The following is a 17,727-nucleotide window of genomic DNA, read 5'->3' as shown; positions in this document are numbered from 1 at the left end:
ACATTATACTATAGGTTAACTAACTACAATTGGAATAAAAATTTGGGAAAAAAATAGGTTACTATACTTTTCTACTACAAAAATTTTATTTGGATCATTTTTATCTCTATTGATATTCTCTATTTGAAGAAATGCTTTCATCATATTTTCCTTTACTTTGTTAAGCATGGTACCCTTTAGATTTTTGGACATTTTTATAGTAACTGTTTTGAAGTCTGTCTCCTAAATTCAACATAATGGTTCCTCTCAAAGGCAGTTTCTGTTACCTGCTTTTTGTGGGTGTTGACTCAAGACTTTCCTGTTTTTTTGCATGTGTCATACATTTTTGTTGAAAACTAGATAATGCAGAAAATATGTTGCAGAAACTCCTTAGATATATCAATACCCTCCTGTATGGGGCTTGTTTATGTTTACTTGCTATTTGTTTAGTGACTTGGCTGGACAATTTCAATGAAATCTATTTTTCCCACAGTATGGAGCCTCTGATGCTGTTCCCTGGAGGATGTAGCCTTGGGCATACACACTGTCACCCGAGGAAGACTGCAGTTTTGTTTTGGTCTTCCGTGGTGTCTGCCTCTGTTGGTATCATACTCAGTTGTTAAACTCCACCAATTGCCAGCTGATTGCTCTATTATTCTGTATATTGTTCTGAAGTAAAAACTGTCCCACAGTCTCATCCCATTAAATTCAAACCTCATTTCAGGATTTTGAGACCAGCCTTTGACACTTGTTCTAACCCTAGGATAACTCTTTTTAGCTGTCTCTGTCCCTGGCTCTCTGCTAAAACTTCTAGCTAGTCTATGGGTTAGTTTGTTGCTCTTATTGAGCTATAAAACTCTTCTTAATTTCTTAGAACAAAAAATCTCCACTGTTTTTCAATGCCCTTAGACTTGAACTTTCCCACAGTCAGTTCCAAATAAAGTCAGTTTTCTTGGGAAGGACTATGGAGCTTTTCTGTCTGTGGCCTGTCTGTCCCTCCATGCTACAAGCAAGGTTGGCCATGCCTATTATTCTTGGACTGCTCTGTCTGGGGTTAAGCTCCATGGGTGGGACTGAGGAGTGGGAGTAGAGTTCCACATCCCTTAGTTATTCTTGGCTGGACCAGAGCTTCCATAACACAGAGGTGGGGAGAATGAGAAATGCTGGCAACCTCTCTCGGGGAGATATCATAGCCCTAAACTGGGAGGTAGGGGAAGAGGAAGCCTTATATTCTTGGCTGCATTCATGCTGAGTACTGCTTCTGTCATGGTGAGCGGGGAAAGGGAGGAAGTAGGTTGTGGTCCAAATGCCACACTCTTGCTGCTCTTATCAAGATTCAGATTTGCTTAAATAAATGTTTCTCAGCTTGCCGTATGCCCTTAGGACAATGTCCAGTGACTAAATGGTTGGGTTTTTATAAATTTATTTTCACAATTTATGGTTATTTTGCTGGGGGGAAGGGGAGTCAGCTTCTAACTAAGCCTCTCTTTTAACCAAGGTTTTAAGAGTTCAAACATGTGCAGAGAATTACTTACATGAAAGATGAAAATTTTCCATGAAGATCTTTCATACATTATCTACTGATTACCTCTCACAACTATCCTTTTCAACCTCAAGGGTACTGCCTTACATGTGTTCTCCATCATTTCTTGCCTAAAGTATTCCACTAACCTCCTGACTAGTCCTCCAGGTTAATTTTCTCATCCATTCAATCTATCCTCCTGCTACCGAGCCAATCATCTGAAAGTTTCTTGATTATTTACCCTGAGTAGTTCTCTAATGACTATAGACTAAACTCCAAACTACCTAGCATGATTTATAGGCCTTTAAACAGCTAGCTCCAACTGTCTAGCTTCACCTTTTGGCATTTTTCTAGATCTATCTTACTCTCTAGCCATAGAAGATAACTAGTATTACCTGGGTGGCCAGTATCTTTCCAACTTTTGTGCTGTTGTCATGCTATTCCCTTTCCTTCTCTGACTTGTGAAATTCTACTTATTCCTATTTATTCTTCAAAGGTCTGATCACCTTTATTTTTAAAAAGATTTATTTATTTATTTGAGAGAGAAACAGAGAGAGAGAACATGAGAGAGCACGAGCAGGGGGGAGGGGCAGAAGGAGAGGGAGAAGCAGACTCCCCGCTGAACAGGGAGCCTGAAGTGGGACTCGATCCCAGGACCCTGGGATCATGACCTGAGCTGAAAGCGGATGCTTAACCAACCAAGTCACCCAGTCGCCCAGCCGAATCAAATTATATCCATCTTTTTCCAAGCACCTATCAAAGTCAGCTTATTGAGGTGAAAATCAAATATCAGAAATCAACAAATACTTCTTGAATGAGTATGTCTTATATAAGCCTCTTTAGTATATTTCTACTCCCTTCTGGACTCAAAATGAAAACTATAAGAAATATTTAGACAATTTGCTTTGTAGAAAAACACTCCAGAGTGGGTACTAAAAGAATGCTGGAAATGAAGTTATAACTGCCATTCTATATAAATGTATAAAATCTGAAATATATATTTATTCATGGAGGAACCTCCCCTCCAAAATATGGGAGTATAAGGGTAGCCATGTTATCATTTTAATAAAAGGTATTTCAGCTTCTGGTCTGTGCATTCCAGAGGGTTTAGAAAAAAAAGGAGGGCTTTATCACCAAATATTTATTTATGAAAGAAAATGAGAACAAGAATTTTCTAGGGCAATTCTTGCCCCGAATGCCCTTAGTACTCAGGAATTCTATAGCCAGATAAGAAGAAAAAGAAATTCGAATGTCAAAAATGTGGTATTCTGAGTACATTTACTTACTCAGGAAGATCTGGAAAAGGTCCTGTTTAATTTACAAACAGAGTGTGATCAGATTCATCATCCTCCCCAAGTTAGGAAAAAGAAAAGGGAATTATGATGGTTCTTACATTTTCCTTTTTCAGGCAAAGACCTAAACCTAATAACAAAACCATCTGAAAAGGGTGTATTATTCAATAATATATAAAAATAAATATTTGAATTCTGATTCCTAAGTTAATTCCCTTTAATGTAATTTAGATGTGTTTAGACAGATGCCTTTTTATAATACAGATATAAAGAATAGTAGAAAGTAGGTGATTCAGTTTATGTTAGTACTTACTAAAGGCTGTTCAGTGTATAGCATGAGAAGAAGCAATAAACCCTAGCCCTTCTTTCTGATCTCACCATCTCATGGTATCTGAGGATTAATGAAAGACAAAGAATACCCATCTAAATAAAATAGACCCCGGATTTCCTGGTTCTCCATTTAAAAACAATTACTTAGTACCCCAGACTTATTTTTCAAGGGAAAAGAATATTAACTAGATCTCAGTTGGTTTCTCTGTAAAAACTGTGCAAAGTATTGTATTTCCATTGGGTGTCTTTGAGAAAGGTCAATGGCTATGTCATTTCCCGGAGAAGCCACAGGTGCAGGAGCCAGTGCTCCTCACTGCAGTGGCTCCCAGCCACTCTGTCCTGCTACTGACCTGAGGCAGTCATTTGTGCTAAGAAGAGCAGGTACACGGAGGTAGCGTCCAACTGCAGGTGTCCCCACTGGTCATCACCCACTACAGTGGCACAGGTTTTAGTATTGTACTTGGCATGGAGGCTATCCTTGGTACTCTGACTATACTTGAAGGATTCGACTTTATCCACCTGAAGAAAACAAGAACAGTAAAGGCAGGCAATGCAGAAACATCATCCCACATGCCTTCCTTCTGCAGCACTCAAACATATCTTATTGCGGTTGACTTACAGGCGATGGTGAATATTTAAAGTACATTGTTACTTATTTTCCCTACACTAAGGCACCAGGAAGTTTGCTGTTGTTGTTTTTTTTTTAAAATTTAAGCAATTTAATTACAAATCAGGCCAGTTAAGGCCAACTATTTCCTACTCACTACCTCCCTTGCACATTTCGGATGGTTTGTTTTGCCACACTGCAGGTATCAACTGAGATGCAGAGGGGTTGAGTGCGAACAGCCTAGTAAGAAGAGCCAGCTGAGTTGTAAAAAATACATTTGTTCCTGAAACAGAGGAAGGAATTTGGAGGGAAATTAGGATAAGGGGACTTATTTTGAAGGAGTACTGGAAATTGCTGGGAGAGATACATGGAATGTCAGAGAAAATGTAGGAATGAGGGCTGAAACCAGAGGTCAGAAAGGAAACATCATGCAACGGACAACTGAAAGACTTCGTTCCTGAAACTGAGATTTGATTATATGTGCATTTGATATGTCGTAGAAACTACCGTACCTTTAATAAGGTTCATGAAGTTGGTGGCTTTAAACCTGTTTGGTAAGGTAGAAAATAGAAATTCAAATATCTAAAATAAAAAAAAAAAAAAAAGGAGCAGAGAAGGGGAAAAAAGAAATTATAGCAATGAGTGATAGCAATGAGCTAATTCAGGCAAGAGCACTGACAAAGAAGTTCAGAAGTCTGGAGTTGATTTCTTTCTACTTAGATTGGTGGTGTGCCTGTGGATAGTCATTTTACTAATCTGGGCCTCGACTTCTAATAAAATGTGATCTTGGTCTAAAGAAAGTCAGTTTAGATTCAATGTGTGCAACATGTATAAAGATCTCCTAGGATAAAAGTAAAACATTTTTTCTTTTTCAGTAAAATCCTTTTGAATGAAAAAAAAAAAATCATTAGCAAACCCAAAAGATAAACCATAGGCTACTGAAAAAATTTGCAGTGTATGTGACAAAACATTAATATCCATAATGTATAGCAACTCCTCAAACAGTCATGAAAGAGACAGCCCAAAAGAAAAATAGACAAAGGACCCAACAGGCAATTAACAGAGGAAATGCAAGTTTTCAATCTACACAGGAAAGGATGTTCAACTTCATTCAAGGTCAGGAAAATGCAAATTAATCCAAGCAGATAAAAGCCTTTGGCACTAATCTCTAATTCTAAAATCTAAAATATTGCCATAAAGGTTCTTCCTCTCTAAGTTCTGTGCCAAAATTCGTTTGGTGGCAACATTTGATCCAAATTGACATGGGGTCATTTGTAGTCTTTACTTATTTCACTGAGTGTGAAAATGCATGTTTCCCTATGGAGAGATTAATGTTTTTGATGATGCGTGCTATTCTGGACCTGCTGAGAGCACAATATTCTAGTATGTGCACTGTACTGAAAAATCTGAAAAAATCTGTATTCTAAAATGTATCTGGTCCCAAGGGTTTCATATGAGGGCTTATATGCCTGTATCATCTTTACTCAATGTACTTAATTAATTGCATGTACAGTAATGATGAAGTATATCAAAAAAGGCATTTGTACGGGGGGAGAAAAAGACCAGAAGGAAACGTTCCAATGGTAACGGGGTGGTGAGATCATGGGCGACATTCCCCTCCTCGATTCTATAATTTTCTAAAATCACTGTCTACTATTTGTGAAATCGAAAGAATATAAGCTGTGAACATTTCCTAAAGGGTAGAGACACTATTACAATGTGCTTTTATTAGAGAAGGAGCTGTTAACAATGCCATACCTGTCTGATCATGCAGTGCAGCAGGCCCCTCATCAGCTTCACTACGCTCTGCAGAAATAAATGGGAACAAGACTGTTATAAACACCCCTAGCTGCAGTAACACTTAGTCAGCAACTGCAGTTGGTACATGACCTTTTCAGAACAAGTAACCCTATCCTGGGTTCCTATTTACAGGGCATTTACTTTATAGGCACACAGAAGAGCTAAATTGCAGCTAAAAGTGGAATCAAAAGTGGCAGTTGGTGCCTCTTTCAGGTAAAAAAAAAAAAAAATCCAAGCTCCAAGAGGTTTATACAAAACCAAGCCAACCATCCTGTTAGAGGACATTTTGCTGGGAGAAAAGACAGCTCAAAAGCCCTAAAGCTATGAGGATATTTTATCATAGATCCTATGGCCTAAAGAAGCCAAAATCATCACTTTTTTTTTTCTTCTAAAGTAGCCAAGACTTATCTTCAGGAGTTCACAGAAATATTTATCTGCATATTTTCCTTAAAGAATAAATGAACTTCAATTCAGAATAAGTGCAAAGGGGAATAGTTAGTGCAACTCAACCTCTTTTCCATGAAAAAAAAAAAAAGCTACAGTCATTCTTCAGTCTCAAGTCATCACTCTTTCTCTTACTAGGGCTTGGCAATTTCTAATGCACTCAGTTTTCCATTCACGTTCCAAAATTCTGATCACCAACTATATACTGTACTAGTTGGCATAATATAACATAATAATAATAAATATTATTAATATAATATATATATTTATATATATAAATAGAAATAATAAATTACAATATAGTAGAGAAATAATATGCTATACTAGTTATAGTACATGACACTAGAAGGGCCCATCAACATGGCATGGGTAGGCAATATATTTAGAAAAACACAGTATCAAACAACTTCTCCATTTCTTTAAGCTTTCTGTTTCACAGTCCAGAAGAAATATAAGCAGGTTACTCCAGGGAATGCTAGTTCAGAGGTGGCCTCAGGACATCTCTGAAAACTAATCTGCTTGGGAGCCAGGTCATTCTGTCATTCCTTCAAAAACACTGAAGTGGGACTATAAGCAATAGGCATAATAAGGATAAGTATCTATTAAATTATGCTCAAGTCTTTATGTAGTCTTTATTGAGAATAAATAAAAAGGTGTTTTCCTTCAGAGAATTCCCTTTCTTAAGTTATTTCTGTCTACAAATGGTGCCCTCACCCTTACAGATCAAGGGATTGTATATATATATGGGGGGGGGGGAAGAGCGAGCGAGTGCGTGTGCTTACACATAAGAGAGAGCAGGCAGGCAGTATATGATCACGTCACCCTTTAGAGCATGAAGCATTTATTATAAATAATGAAACTGACTGCCACCCCTATAAGAAATCCTTATCACAAAAAGAGGGGGGGTCGCCTGGGTGGCTCAATTAGCTAAGCGTCCACCTTCAGATCAGTCATGATCCCAGGGTCCTAGGATTGAGCCCCTCATTGGGCTCCCCGCTCAGTGGGTAGTCGTCTTCTCTTTCTCCCTCTGCCCCTCCCCCTGCTTGTGCATTCTCTCTCTCTCTCTCTCTGTCACAAAGTTAAAAAAAAAGAAAATCTCTATCACTACTTTGACCCTAAAAAAAGAGACCATCCTTTTAATACACCCTGTTAGAGAAAGCATTTAACACAGCCTCCTCTGTGGGGAACTTGATTCAATTCTGAATTATCTTCTATATGTCACCACATACTCACAGGTTTCTATCACATTCTTTCAGCTGTCTTTACCATCAAGCCCTGCTATTGCTACCTACATTTTCTTTTTTCTTTCTTTCTTTTTTTTTTTTGAGAGAGAGAGAGAGAGAGAGAGAGAATGAGCACAAGAGCACGGAGGGGGAGGGGCAAAGGGAGCAGAGAGAATCTTAAGCAGGTTCCATGCCCAGCACAAAGCCCAACAGGGGCTCCATCTCATGACCCAATGCTGAGATCATGACCTGGGGTGAAATCAAGAATTGGACACTTACTGCCTGAGCCACCCAGTCATCCCTAGGTTTTCTTTAACTTAAATAGTAAACCTGGGAATCGTGGACCCAGTGGAGAATTCCTGGTTTTACTTTTGTCCTCCTGGAATGGCCACTGTCAGCCATTTCTGTTCTCAAGTTCTAACTTGCAATTCAGGATAAAATTAATAGAAAGCATGGGGAAGAAAAAAAGAAAGCATGGGGATATGGGAATGAGGGAAACTATCTGTACTTTGTGTTCCCCCAAACTGGCCATTTTCTGTTTCAGTGCTCTAGTTAGCATTAATTATACATGTTCATTCATATAGTAGAGCTTATAACTACATCAAGTGACACCTTCTCACCTACTCTTTTTGAGAATATGGATCTACATATTTATAAATTGACATATAAGGATATATAACTATACTCAAACATATCTATGTAAATATTCATCTTTCTCTCTCTCCAGGTATATGTACGATCAGATGTTTGTTGGTCATCTAAAATATATAAAACACTCTACCAGACTTTGTGGAACATAAAGATAAGGGGGAGACAGAACACAAGAGTTAAAGAAAAAACTAAAATATAAACACAGTCTATCTAACAACTCCTAGTTATCCTTTAAAATCCATTTCCTCTGTGTATCCTTCCTTGCTTTGTTCAAAGTAAAAACATTCCTGCCTGTGTCCCATAGAACTTTCTACTGTATTTCTCTCCTGTAGATACAGTGTAATGTATTGTTTAATTATTTGCTTATATATCTGTCTCCCTCATTAGATTATAAACTTCTTAAGAAAAAGGGACAGAGTCCAGGTTCAGAAATAAAACTTTGAGTCAGGGGTGCCCGGGTGGCTCAGTCATTAAGTGTCTGCCTTTGGCTCAGGTCATGATCCCAGGGTCCTGGGATCGAGTCCCACATTGGGCTCCCTGTTCAGTAGGAAGCCTGCTTTTCCCTCTCCCACTCCCCCAACTTGTGTTCCCTCTCTCGCTGTGTCTCTCTCTGTCAAATAAATAAATAAAATTTTAAAAAAACTTTAAGTCAATGGACTGAGCGGACTTTATTATATTATTATTATTATTATTTAGAGAGAGAAGGAGCAGGAGAGGGAAAGTGAGAGAGAGAACCTTAAGCAGGCTCCGTGCTCAGCACAGAGCCTAATGTGGGGCTCCATCTCATGACCCTGAGATCCTAACCTGAGCTGAAGTCAAGAGTCAGATGCTTAACTTACTGAGCCACCCAGGACCCAAGCAGGCTCTATTTTTAAAAATGTATATTCCATGTTTGCAAGTAACTCGCAAATTGCTTATCAAAAAAATCGTGTGTGTGTATGTGTGTGTGCATGCATTTTGAGAGAGGGAGGATGCAAATATGACAAAATGTTAACAATTTAGTAAATCTGGATTAAGAGTGTATGCAAATATGCTCATTTTACTATTCTTTAAACTTTCCTGTAAATTAAAAATTTAAAAAAATAAGAAGTTAAGAGGTAAATATAAAGATTTTGTCCCATTTTGGTTTTTATATCTAGTACGGGGTCTGGCATATGACAAATTACATAAAGTCTGCTAAATGAAAAAGTGAACATGTTGAGTGGTACAGACTGCAAGTGATCTAGAAGTTCCAAGACAGCAGTCCTGGGAAAGAAGTGGTCACTGTACAACTGAGTGGTAGTCTTAGGACAGAAACCAGAGAAAAAGTAGAACAGGTGCTGGGCTTTGAAGGGGGAGCATTAGTTCAGATTGGAAGAGAACAGGCATTGTGGGTGGAAGAAACAACCTGTAAAAAGGTTCAGAGGTGAGAATGTCCATGATTTCCATGTTGGAAAAATTCACAAAGACTTAATCTGTAGTCATTAAGTCCAGGCTGTGTTCATGGCACCACCAAATCCCAGCCTCATCTCCAAGCTTCAGTCCATTCACTTGTAAATTGGAGTAGATAATACCTAAATTACAGGGTACTGTGAGAATAAAATACTAGTAATTATGGGGAAGTATGCAGTACAACAAAAAGTATTTACACAAATGTCAGGTATTCTCATTAAGGGATTGTTAAAGGAGTAATGAAGACACCAACCTGGTTGGAACTGGGGGTGACAATGCAGGGCACCAGAATGTAACGATACTGAAAAAGCAGGGTAAGACCAAGCCCTAGAGAGTCTTACCTATCAATCTAAAACATCTGGATTTTACTGGTAGGAAAATGAAAGCCACAAAAAATTGCTGAGAATGCAAATGATATAATTTAAATCTTCACAACAGTGTTAAGTGATGAAAGTCTAGACTGTGGTTGAGGCAGAAGGGAATAGAAAGGAGGAGATGAATTCAGGAAAAATTATAAGAAATCAACAGACTTTGGTCTGCATGTATCAAAAGGCAAAAGGGAAAAGTCAAATCACCCTAAGGGCAGTGTTTATAGAACACTAGTCAGTCCAAGAAATTCTGGAAAGGCTGTAAAACCCACTCTCATCTTAGATTCGAAATGCGCATTAACATATCAAAGATTCTGAGAAATAATGGAGTAAAGAAACCCACTGTTTAATGTATTCCCAAACCTACTTGACATAATGTTCCACAAATACACTATAGGAAATTCTCTAAATAACATTGCCCAGGTGGATGTGGGTAGAACGAGGACACCAATAAGAGAATAAAGGCTGTATGCCGAGTTGCTGTTTTCAGTAGTCTCTTAATTGTTTTTAGTGTGGAACACAGGATTTCAGATATTCTGAGCTTGAGAAGCCAGGTACAACTGAGCAGAAGACAATGAAAATCAGGGTTTGAAACAGAAGTGAGATCAGAGTTAAAGATGCAGTTTGGGAAGTCATTCTTACAAAGGGTATGGTTCAATTCCTGAGGAAAGATAAGAGACTACATAAAGAGAACAAAATTGAGGAGGAAGCAGAACTGGAGGTATCCGAAGAGCTATGTCTATTTGTGTGCTTATTTATTTTCATGGGTGTATTTCTATATCTATATCTATGTGACTAAGAGCAAAGGGCATTTATATATAGGGTGAAGGGCAACATATATGTGCATAGTTATATTCTCAATCTAAGATAGAAATAGTCCCCTAAACCCTTGTCTCCTAATTCTTTTTAGTTCTCTGACACTGTTTCTTAGAGAGAAACCAAGGTGAGAATTGGAAGGAAAGGTAAAAATGTTTAACAATCAGTGGTTTGGGAAAATCCACACAGTAATGGAGAGTTGAGAGTAGGTGGGAATTTAATTTATGGATTTCCTGGATTTAATCTATACTCACTTATTGGCCACAAATCAGTGGTTATTACCCCAGCTGCACTTTAGAATCAGTTTTTTAAAAAATATCAAAGCCCCAAGGCTTCACTTTCAGAGATTTATCTAAATTGTTCTAGGGTGGGGTCCAGTAAGAGTATTTCTTAAAAGCTTCACAAATGATTCCACTGTACAGCCAGAGTTTAGAACCACTCACATAGATTAGGGACAAATCTAGCTCACCATGTGTTTTGTAAATAAATCTCTGGCTGCTTTTGTGCAATAACTGAAGAGCTGAGTGGTTGGGCAGAACCCACATGTGACCCACAATGCCAAAATTATTTCCTATCTGGCCCTTTACAGAGATGGTTTTCTAATCCCTAGTCTGAATTAACTGAGTCAGATTTGAGGGAAAAAGTTAATGAGACCTAATATAAAATCTGTTTTAATTCATGACGAAAGTTCATAGAAATTTTATGATTTCCAGAGAAATTTTCTTTTTTTGAAGATACTTTCCTATTGCTGTAATGTTTTTGAGATATTTCAAAGTTATTACTGAGATAGTATGAAAAATATTTTGGGGCCATGTTAAAAACTATTTAATGAGACATTAAAATTAAACAATTCAATGTTTCCTTAATTTTCCCCCTTCCTCTGTTAATTCTTTCTTCCTGGACCATAGAAGAAAAAATGTTAACTTCGTAGAATGACTAGTCAACAAGGAGATAATAGATTTTTTCCAATGGTATTGAAAAAAAAATTGGTCAAATGGCACTAGGTATGGAATCCTGGGTACTGATATTAATCTCTAGCAAACAAACAAAATACTGAGATCAGAATAGCCAAAAAATTACAGTAGGATGCAGGATTTCAGGGGTGGAAGAGTAGGATTACAGGATTTTTGGAACACTCTTCTATATTTTCCAATTATTACAATGGCTATGTATTATTTTTATAAGTCATAAAAATATTGATCTGTACTTCTGAGCTAGAGCAAAAACTCCAGCAGTTTTTTTTCTGAAGGGCCAAGTCCCTCTCAATAACAGCTTGAAGGAATAACGAATACCTACTGTTGCAGAGGACAATATGGTGAAACTTCCCTATTGCCAAGAACTGCAACCCGCAATATGTAGAGCTCTTAAAAAATAACTAATCTCAACATTCTGATTTATAGATGAAGACTACAGCTCAGATTGCCCAAGTCTGAGGGATACCACTTGAGCAAATGGCTGGTGTAGAATCTTCTCCACTAGAGGAAAAGAATTCACATGTACCTTATAGAGACAGCAGAGTATCACAACATTAAGAGACCCTATGTAGCTTAGAATATCATTTTCTGGGTCATTAAAGAGAATGAAGCACCCTCCGTCGAACAGTGCTATAAAGAATGTTATTTTCTATAAAGGCAAAGGGCCTTAAAAGTTGGCTTAAAGGCATCTGCTTGACTCTGACCTTATTTTGCTGAGGGAGGGGGACCAGGCCTCTGAAATAGAGGTCATGAGTATAAAAATTTAACAAATAAATTCTTTACTCGTGTCTAGTTTGAAGGTCTGCAAATTTGTGTCTGTTACCCTCATACAAATACCACCTACCATTTAAAAGAAATGAAGTAAATTGATAGACACCTGCCCCCAAATATTCTTCTCAATGAGAATAAATATGCTCAAGGCTGCAAAACACTGTTACTTAGAAAGAGAATTATAAATTTCAGCAAAGATCCCAGGATTAGGTTTTTCCACTGTAACAGAACAGACTGTGCCTTCTCCCTCCTGAATCAGCAAGTTTCATGTTTCCACTACACCAAAAAAAGTTAGTACAATACAGGAAAGCTTTTTGAAATGTAATTCAAGAAAGTGAAGAGGGTGGGAGAAAGGCAAAATACAGTTCTTTTAGCTCCTTGGAGCTACATTTCCTTTAATCCCTGCTCCTCAACCCCCTTCCCACTACCACGCACAGCTCCAGATCTCCCTGTATATTTATTCTAAGTACCTGCTCCAGTTCATAGGCCTTTGCCTTATCCTCGTCCCGGTCTGCATTCTTCCGATAGGGCCAGGCCCAAACCCCACACAGCCAAGATACTGTACACATTATCTCGGACCCAGGCATCTTTCTGATCATAGCTGGCTGGAAGCAAGCCAGTCACTGGATTCTGCAAGACCAAGAAAAACAGGACAGGCAGGTAACCAGAATGTGTTAACATGAGGAGACCAAACCTATCAAAGGGGTTACTTAGGGACTTTGGTCTTTTTTCTACTTCACTACTCCCGAGTTTTATAACCTCTTCCAATCAAGTGCAAGCAACTGCTATCTTGAATAAGCGGAAAAGCTAGCTGAAGCTTGATGAGTCTGAAATGTGAGTATTGTTAACAAGAAAGGCAGTGTTTTAACTTTCCAGTTAGAAAGAATAAACTATCAACGAAAAACCAGCATCAAGGACAAGAAAAAAAATATATATAATTAACAGTATATACAAGGTACCTCAAATCTTCACATTAATCTAGTCTTAAAATGGCTAAATGTTCCCCTACTTCTCTTCTTTGGCTGGAGGGCAAGAAGATGACGCCCAAACCTGGGTCAGGGGAGGGAGTTGTCAATAAACAAGCTTCAACACCTCTTTCAGCAGTGCCCCCCTGGAATCATGCTGTGGCTTGGAGGACAAGGGAAGGAGGCGAAGGGGAGGGGGCGAAGGGGAGGGCTCAGAAGCCAAGGCTCAGGCTCCCCACTAACTGGGCTTGTCCATAGTTCGGTTCTCGGCCCAACACCTAGCTTCAGGCTCCTCTAAGGCTTCCCCAGCTTGGGGGGTGGGGGGGGTGGTAGGCGGCGGCGGGAGAACTTGCTACACGCGCACACACACACACACACACACACACACACACGGGGGCGTTCCCCCAGCGGTCTCCGTCTAGGGCTAGCACACTGCACATCCTCGATGATTACAAACGACACCCCTTCACCTACCTGATGGCACAGGATGGTCTGATGCACCAGGCGAGCGTAGCCATCCAGTCGGACTCCAGAGTTACTCCGGCTCCTCATCGCGCCGCGTTTCCAACGCCCTCAGACAAACAGCCTGCGTGCCACAGGGGCCCTCAGCCCGCCAAGTCAGGAGGCTCCAAAGCAGCTCCGCCCTAGCGGTGGGAAGCCAGAGGGCCAGGCCCCGGCTGAGCCCGCCCACCGCCCACACCCGGCGCCCGCAGTTCACGCGACGGCTGCCTCTAGGGCTCCACCGCACGCCCTCGATTGTCCGAGACTCCCACGATTTCGGCCCAGCCGCAGCTCCCCCGCCCCGGCGTCTCTCTCTGCCACCCTTACTCCCGTCCGGCCTCCAGGAGAGGATCCTGCATCCCCCGCCGAACTCCCGGACACGGCGTGGCCCCGAGGTTCCCGCCCGGAGGCCGGCAGCGGGTCACCGGCTGCAGCGTCCCCTCCACCCTGCGGGAGACGCGAGCCGGAGGCGGGGCGGGCTCCGCGGGTCCTGGCAGCTGCGCGCTGCGTCCTCAGGGTTCGCCTCGGCCCGCCCCGCCCGCGCAGGTCCTCGGCGCCCGCCCGCTCCGCGGCGGAGAATGTGTCACCGTAGGCAATATGTTTTCAGAGGTTTATTTTCGAAACACCTCCAATGACTGTTTCAGTTTTCCACGCTTGCTGTGCACGCAGGATGTTGAGGCGGCTGTTTCTTCGGCCGGCTTAGCTTTTAGGAACCTAGGACCCACTTCAAACCTAATACGGCAAGAAGCGCGCTCGCGGCCGGGGTTTCGAGAATTGGAATATCCAGGATTTTACTGTATTTTATACTTTTGAGTTAAAGTTCAGACTAAACTCCTCACTCTGACCCAAACCAGACAAGAAAAACTCCCTAAGGCACTTTATTCCTTAGAAACTGGTGACTAGCCAGGCCTGGGAAGGAGGGGCCCGTGGTGTGCTTCGAGCAAACTAGTTCCCCGGGTGGGGGACTGAGCCGGGACGAAGCAGTGCCTCGGGACAGCCTTGGCTGGAGAGGAGCCGGAGGAGGTTGTGTAACTGCTTTGGAAGGCTTCCCAGTGCGCAAGTAGGTCACAAGGCTGAGGCAACAAAGACTCAGCTGAATATAAAGGGGCTAAAGAGAGGGTAAAAGAAGCCTGTAGGTAACAACGATCATTTGCCACAGGGTACTCTCGGTCTGCACCCCGCTGCGTGTCCTGGCTCCAGGGCCACTGCTCCCTGTGTTTGCTGTCCTCAATCCCCACGCTTAATCTCTGCTGGTGCAAGTCTGCACGCTTTTCAAAGCTCGTTTTAAGTACCAACTGCTCTCTGAATCTCAGTGTAAGAATTAGACTGACCTTTCAAATCCAACTCTGAGAATCTCTAATTCTAAGCCCTCTCTAGCCACCTCGCCCAGCCTGCAGTGATTTTGCATTTTCATTTACCTTTTTCTTTCTCTAAATTTAATCTCTTCTCACAAGCTCCCTCCCTTTCAACACCCCGCACACCCCTGCTCAAATTAGCATCAGGCTTGGCACCAAGGAGGTGACTAGCAAATATGTGGTGGTGTTGGTGATGAAGAATGAGGAAATGTTCAAGAACTCAGATCTGGAACTTTCAGTTTCAACAGCCAGTAAGCAATACAATTAGGTACAGTGATTCGCTTAGAATGCCCAAGCAGATAGTTTCCATTGCAGTCACTTGCTAAGCATATGCCAGGACTGGCAAATAAGCCATTTCAAGGCCCAAGTGCGCTGGGGAGAAAAAGTCTTTCCAGAGAAAACGACTTCATTTTGATTAAAGAGTGCTTGACCTTCCCTGCTCTGGCTCTAACTCCCTGACATCTTCCCCCCAGCTTGTAGCCTCGGAAGCCTTATCTCTGTCCTCGTTCCCTTCAAGCTACTGCCCTTTTCTTCCCCTTAACATCATTTAAAAATGCTCTAAAATATTAAAATAATAAACGCTCACTAAAGAAAACTTGAAAAGTATAGAAAAGTAAAGCAAATAACCTTCCTTCACACACACAGCCACCTGTTAATATTTAGTGTAAATTTTCTAGTCTTTCTATTCCTTCTGCACAGACCTCTCCCACCCCAAGTTATTTAGAAGTATGAATAGATTAGGAATACCAAAGTAGGTGACACCAAGAAAGGTAACTGGCTGGCTAACAAGAGGCTTGCTGGATGGCGTTACCTTGGTGCTTTCAACCTCAGTCCAGGCTGGGTATTTAGTCCTTCAGCCTTAGAAACTTGATCTCCTCAGTGCCCCAGAACTCGTCAGAGTCAGGAGGCTAACTCATGCCAATTATCTTATGAGATTGACGCATGAGAACCAGACTGCTGGTTGATAATGAGAAATAGAACTATGATGGTTTATGTTGGCCTCATTAGCACGGGTTCCTCCTTTAAATAATGCATATGCCTTATTCCTTCCCAAGTACTATTTTGTTTTATACAAAACCATATGAAGTAAACACTATTATTTTTTTTAAGATTTATTTATTTATTTGACAGAAAGATAGCAAGAGAGAGAGTGCACGTGCACCACCCTGGAGAGCAGCAGGCAGAGGGAGAGGGAGAAACAGGCTCCCTGCTGAGACTATATCTTTTCCATCAATTCCATTCACTCTCTTTCAATTTTTTTTAAAAAAATTATATTGCATGGAGCACTGGATGTTACACGTAAACAATGAATCTTGGAACGCTACATCAAAAATTAATGATGAACTGTATGGTGACTAACATAACATCATAAAAAAATAGAAGTACTATATAAACACATTCTTCATGAAAAAAGTTAAAATATTACAGGTAAGGTTGAAGTTCCCTATGTCAATCACCCACAGTCACAGCTCCTCTATCTCCCTTCCAAAAGTAACAACTGTTGTAAGATTGGTTTGTATCTTTCCAGATTTTTTTTTCCTATGGATTAAGATATATACGTAGACATGCATATAAAATATTCTTGTTTTCTGTGTATTCTTTTAATATAAACATAATTATACTCGACCTCCTTTTGTGCAGATTGCCCTAGTCACGCAAAGTTGTATCATGGATATCTAGTCATGTTATCATACACCATGGGTTTATGTAGGCGTTACTCTTTTTTTTTTTTTTTATTTTGCAGGTGCTAAGGGGGCCATCTTTTAATAAATACTTTGTTAAATATTTTATTTTTTACCACAGCAGAAGGCAATATAACTGGATCACATTAGCCCAGTCTCACCAAAAAGGAACAAAATAACCCCAAACCCCCAAATCAGCCAACACTTTCACTAAAAGACATTATCAAGGATGCATTAGGATATGAGGAAAACCTCTGCAGCTTTTGCAAAAGTTCTGTAGAGGACATTTTTCCTGGATAGGTAAAAACCATGCAAGAAATACTTTCAGAATTTAGGATGAGAAAAAGAAAGATTGTCAGCTCTAATTAACTTGGAATAGTCCCTCTTTATTCAGTGCTCCTACCAGGAAGTTCAGAGCTAAATTTAATATAAGTAACCAAGAATTAGGTACTTTCCCACTCAGAACCCCTCCTTCACGTATACTCATATGAGTTGAGGTTATTTTTAATTGGTCTCATTATACACTAATTTTAGAAAGCTTAATCTTAGGGGTCTCTGGGTGGCTCAGTCGTTTAGTGTCTGCCTTTGGCTCAGGTCATGGTCCCAGGGTCCTGGGATCGAGCCCCATATCAAGCTCCCTGCTCAGTAGGAAGCCTGCTTTCCCTCTCCTACTTCCCCTGCTTGTGTTCCTGCTCTCATGATCCTCTCTCTGTCAAATAAATAAACAGAATCTTAAAAAAAAAAAAAAAAGCTATCTTAAAAATCATTCGGGAAGTAGGCAGGGTATAAATTTTAAACAAATACAACTGAGAAATGCGAAGTAAACTACCTCATGCAGGAATAATTTCAACATGAGGAAATGATGGGAAGCTAGAGATTTGTAGTGGTAGATTTTTTTCAAAATGTAATTATTTCAGGCACAGTTGGTAAGTATACCTGTCATATATCCTTCCAAAACTGTAGCTCAAAACTATAACATACTGAGAGAAAAACAAATCTTGGGAATACAAATCATT

The 17,727-nt window shown here is 40.3% G+C and overlaps 1 protein-coding gene across 1 annotated transcript in view; it reads right to left on the bottom strand.

The window, feature by feature from the left end:
- PHKA1 (phosphorylase kinase regulatory subunit alpha 1) overlaps positions 1-14,150 on the bottom strand; it is a 139,718-nt gene extending 125,568 nt beyond the window's left edge. Inside the window, 5 exon segments of the mRNA XM_047716007.1 lie at positions 3,474-3,642; positions 5,489-5,536; positions 12,679-12,735; positions 12,737-12,838; positions 13,648-14,150. Coding sequence (XP_047571963.1) covers positions 3,474-3,642; positions 5,489-5,536; positions 12,679-12,735; positions 12,737-12,838; positions 13,648-13,725 — 454 coding nt within the window. The 5' untranslated portion in view covers positions 13,726-14,150.
- Positions 14,151-17,727: the final 3,577 nt, after the last annotated feature.

The sequence above is a fragment of the Lutra lutra genome, chromosome X (genome assembly GCF_902655055.1).
Source record: "Lutra lutra chromosome X, mLutLut1.2, whole genome shotgun sequence".
Taxonomy (NCBI): domain Eukaryota; kingdom Metazoa; phylum Chordata; class Mammalia; order Carnivora; family Mustelidae; genus Lutra; species Lutra lutra.
Note: the sequence above shows the minus strand (reverse complement) of the source record. Positions and strands in the feature narration are given on the sequence as shown.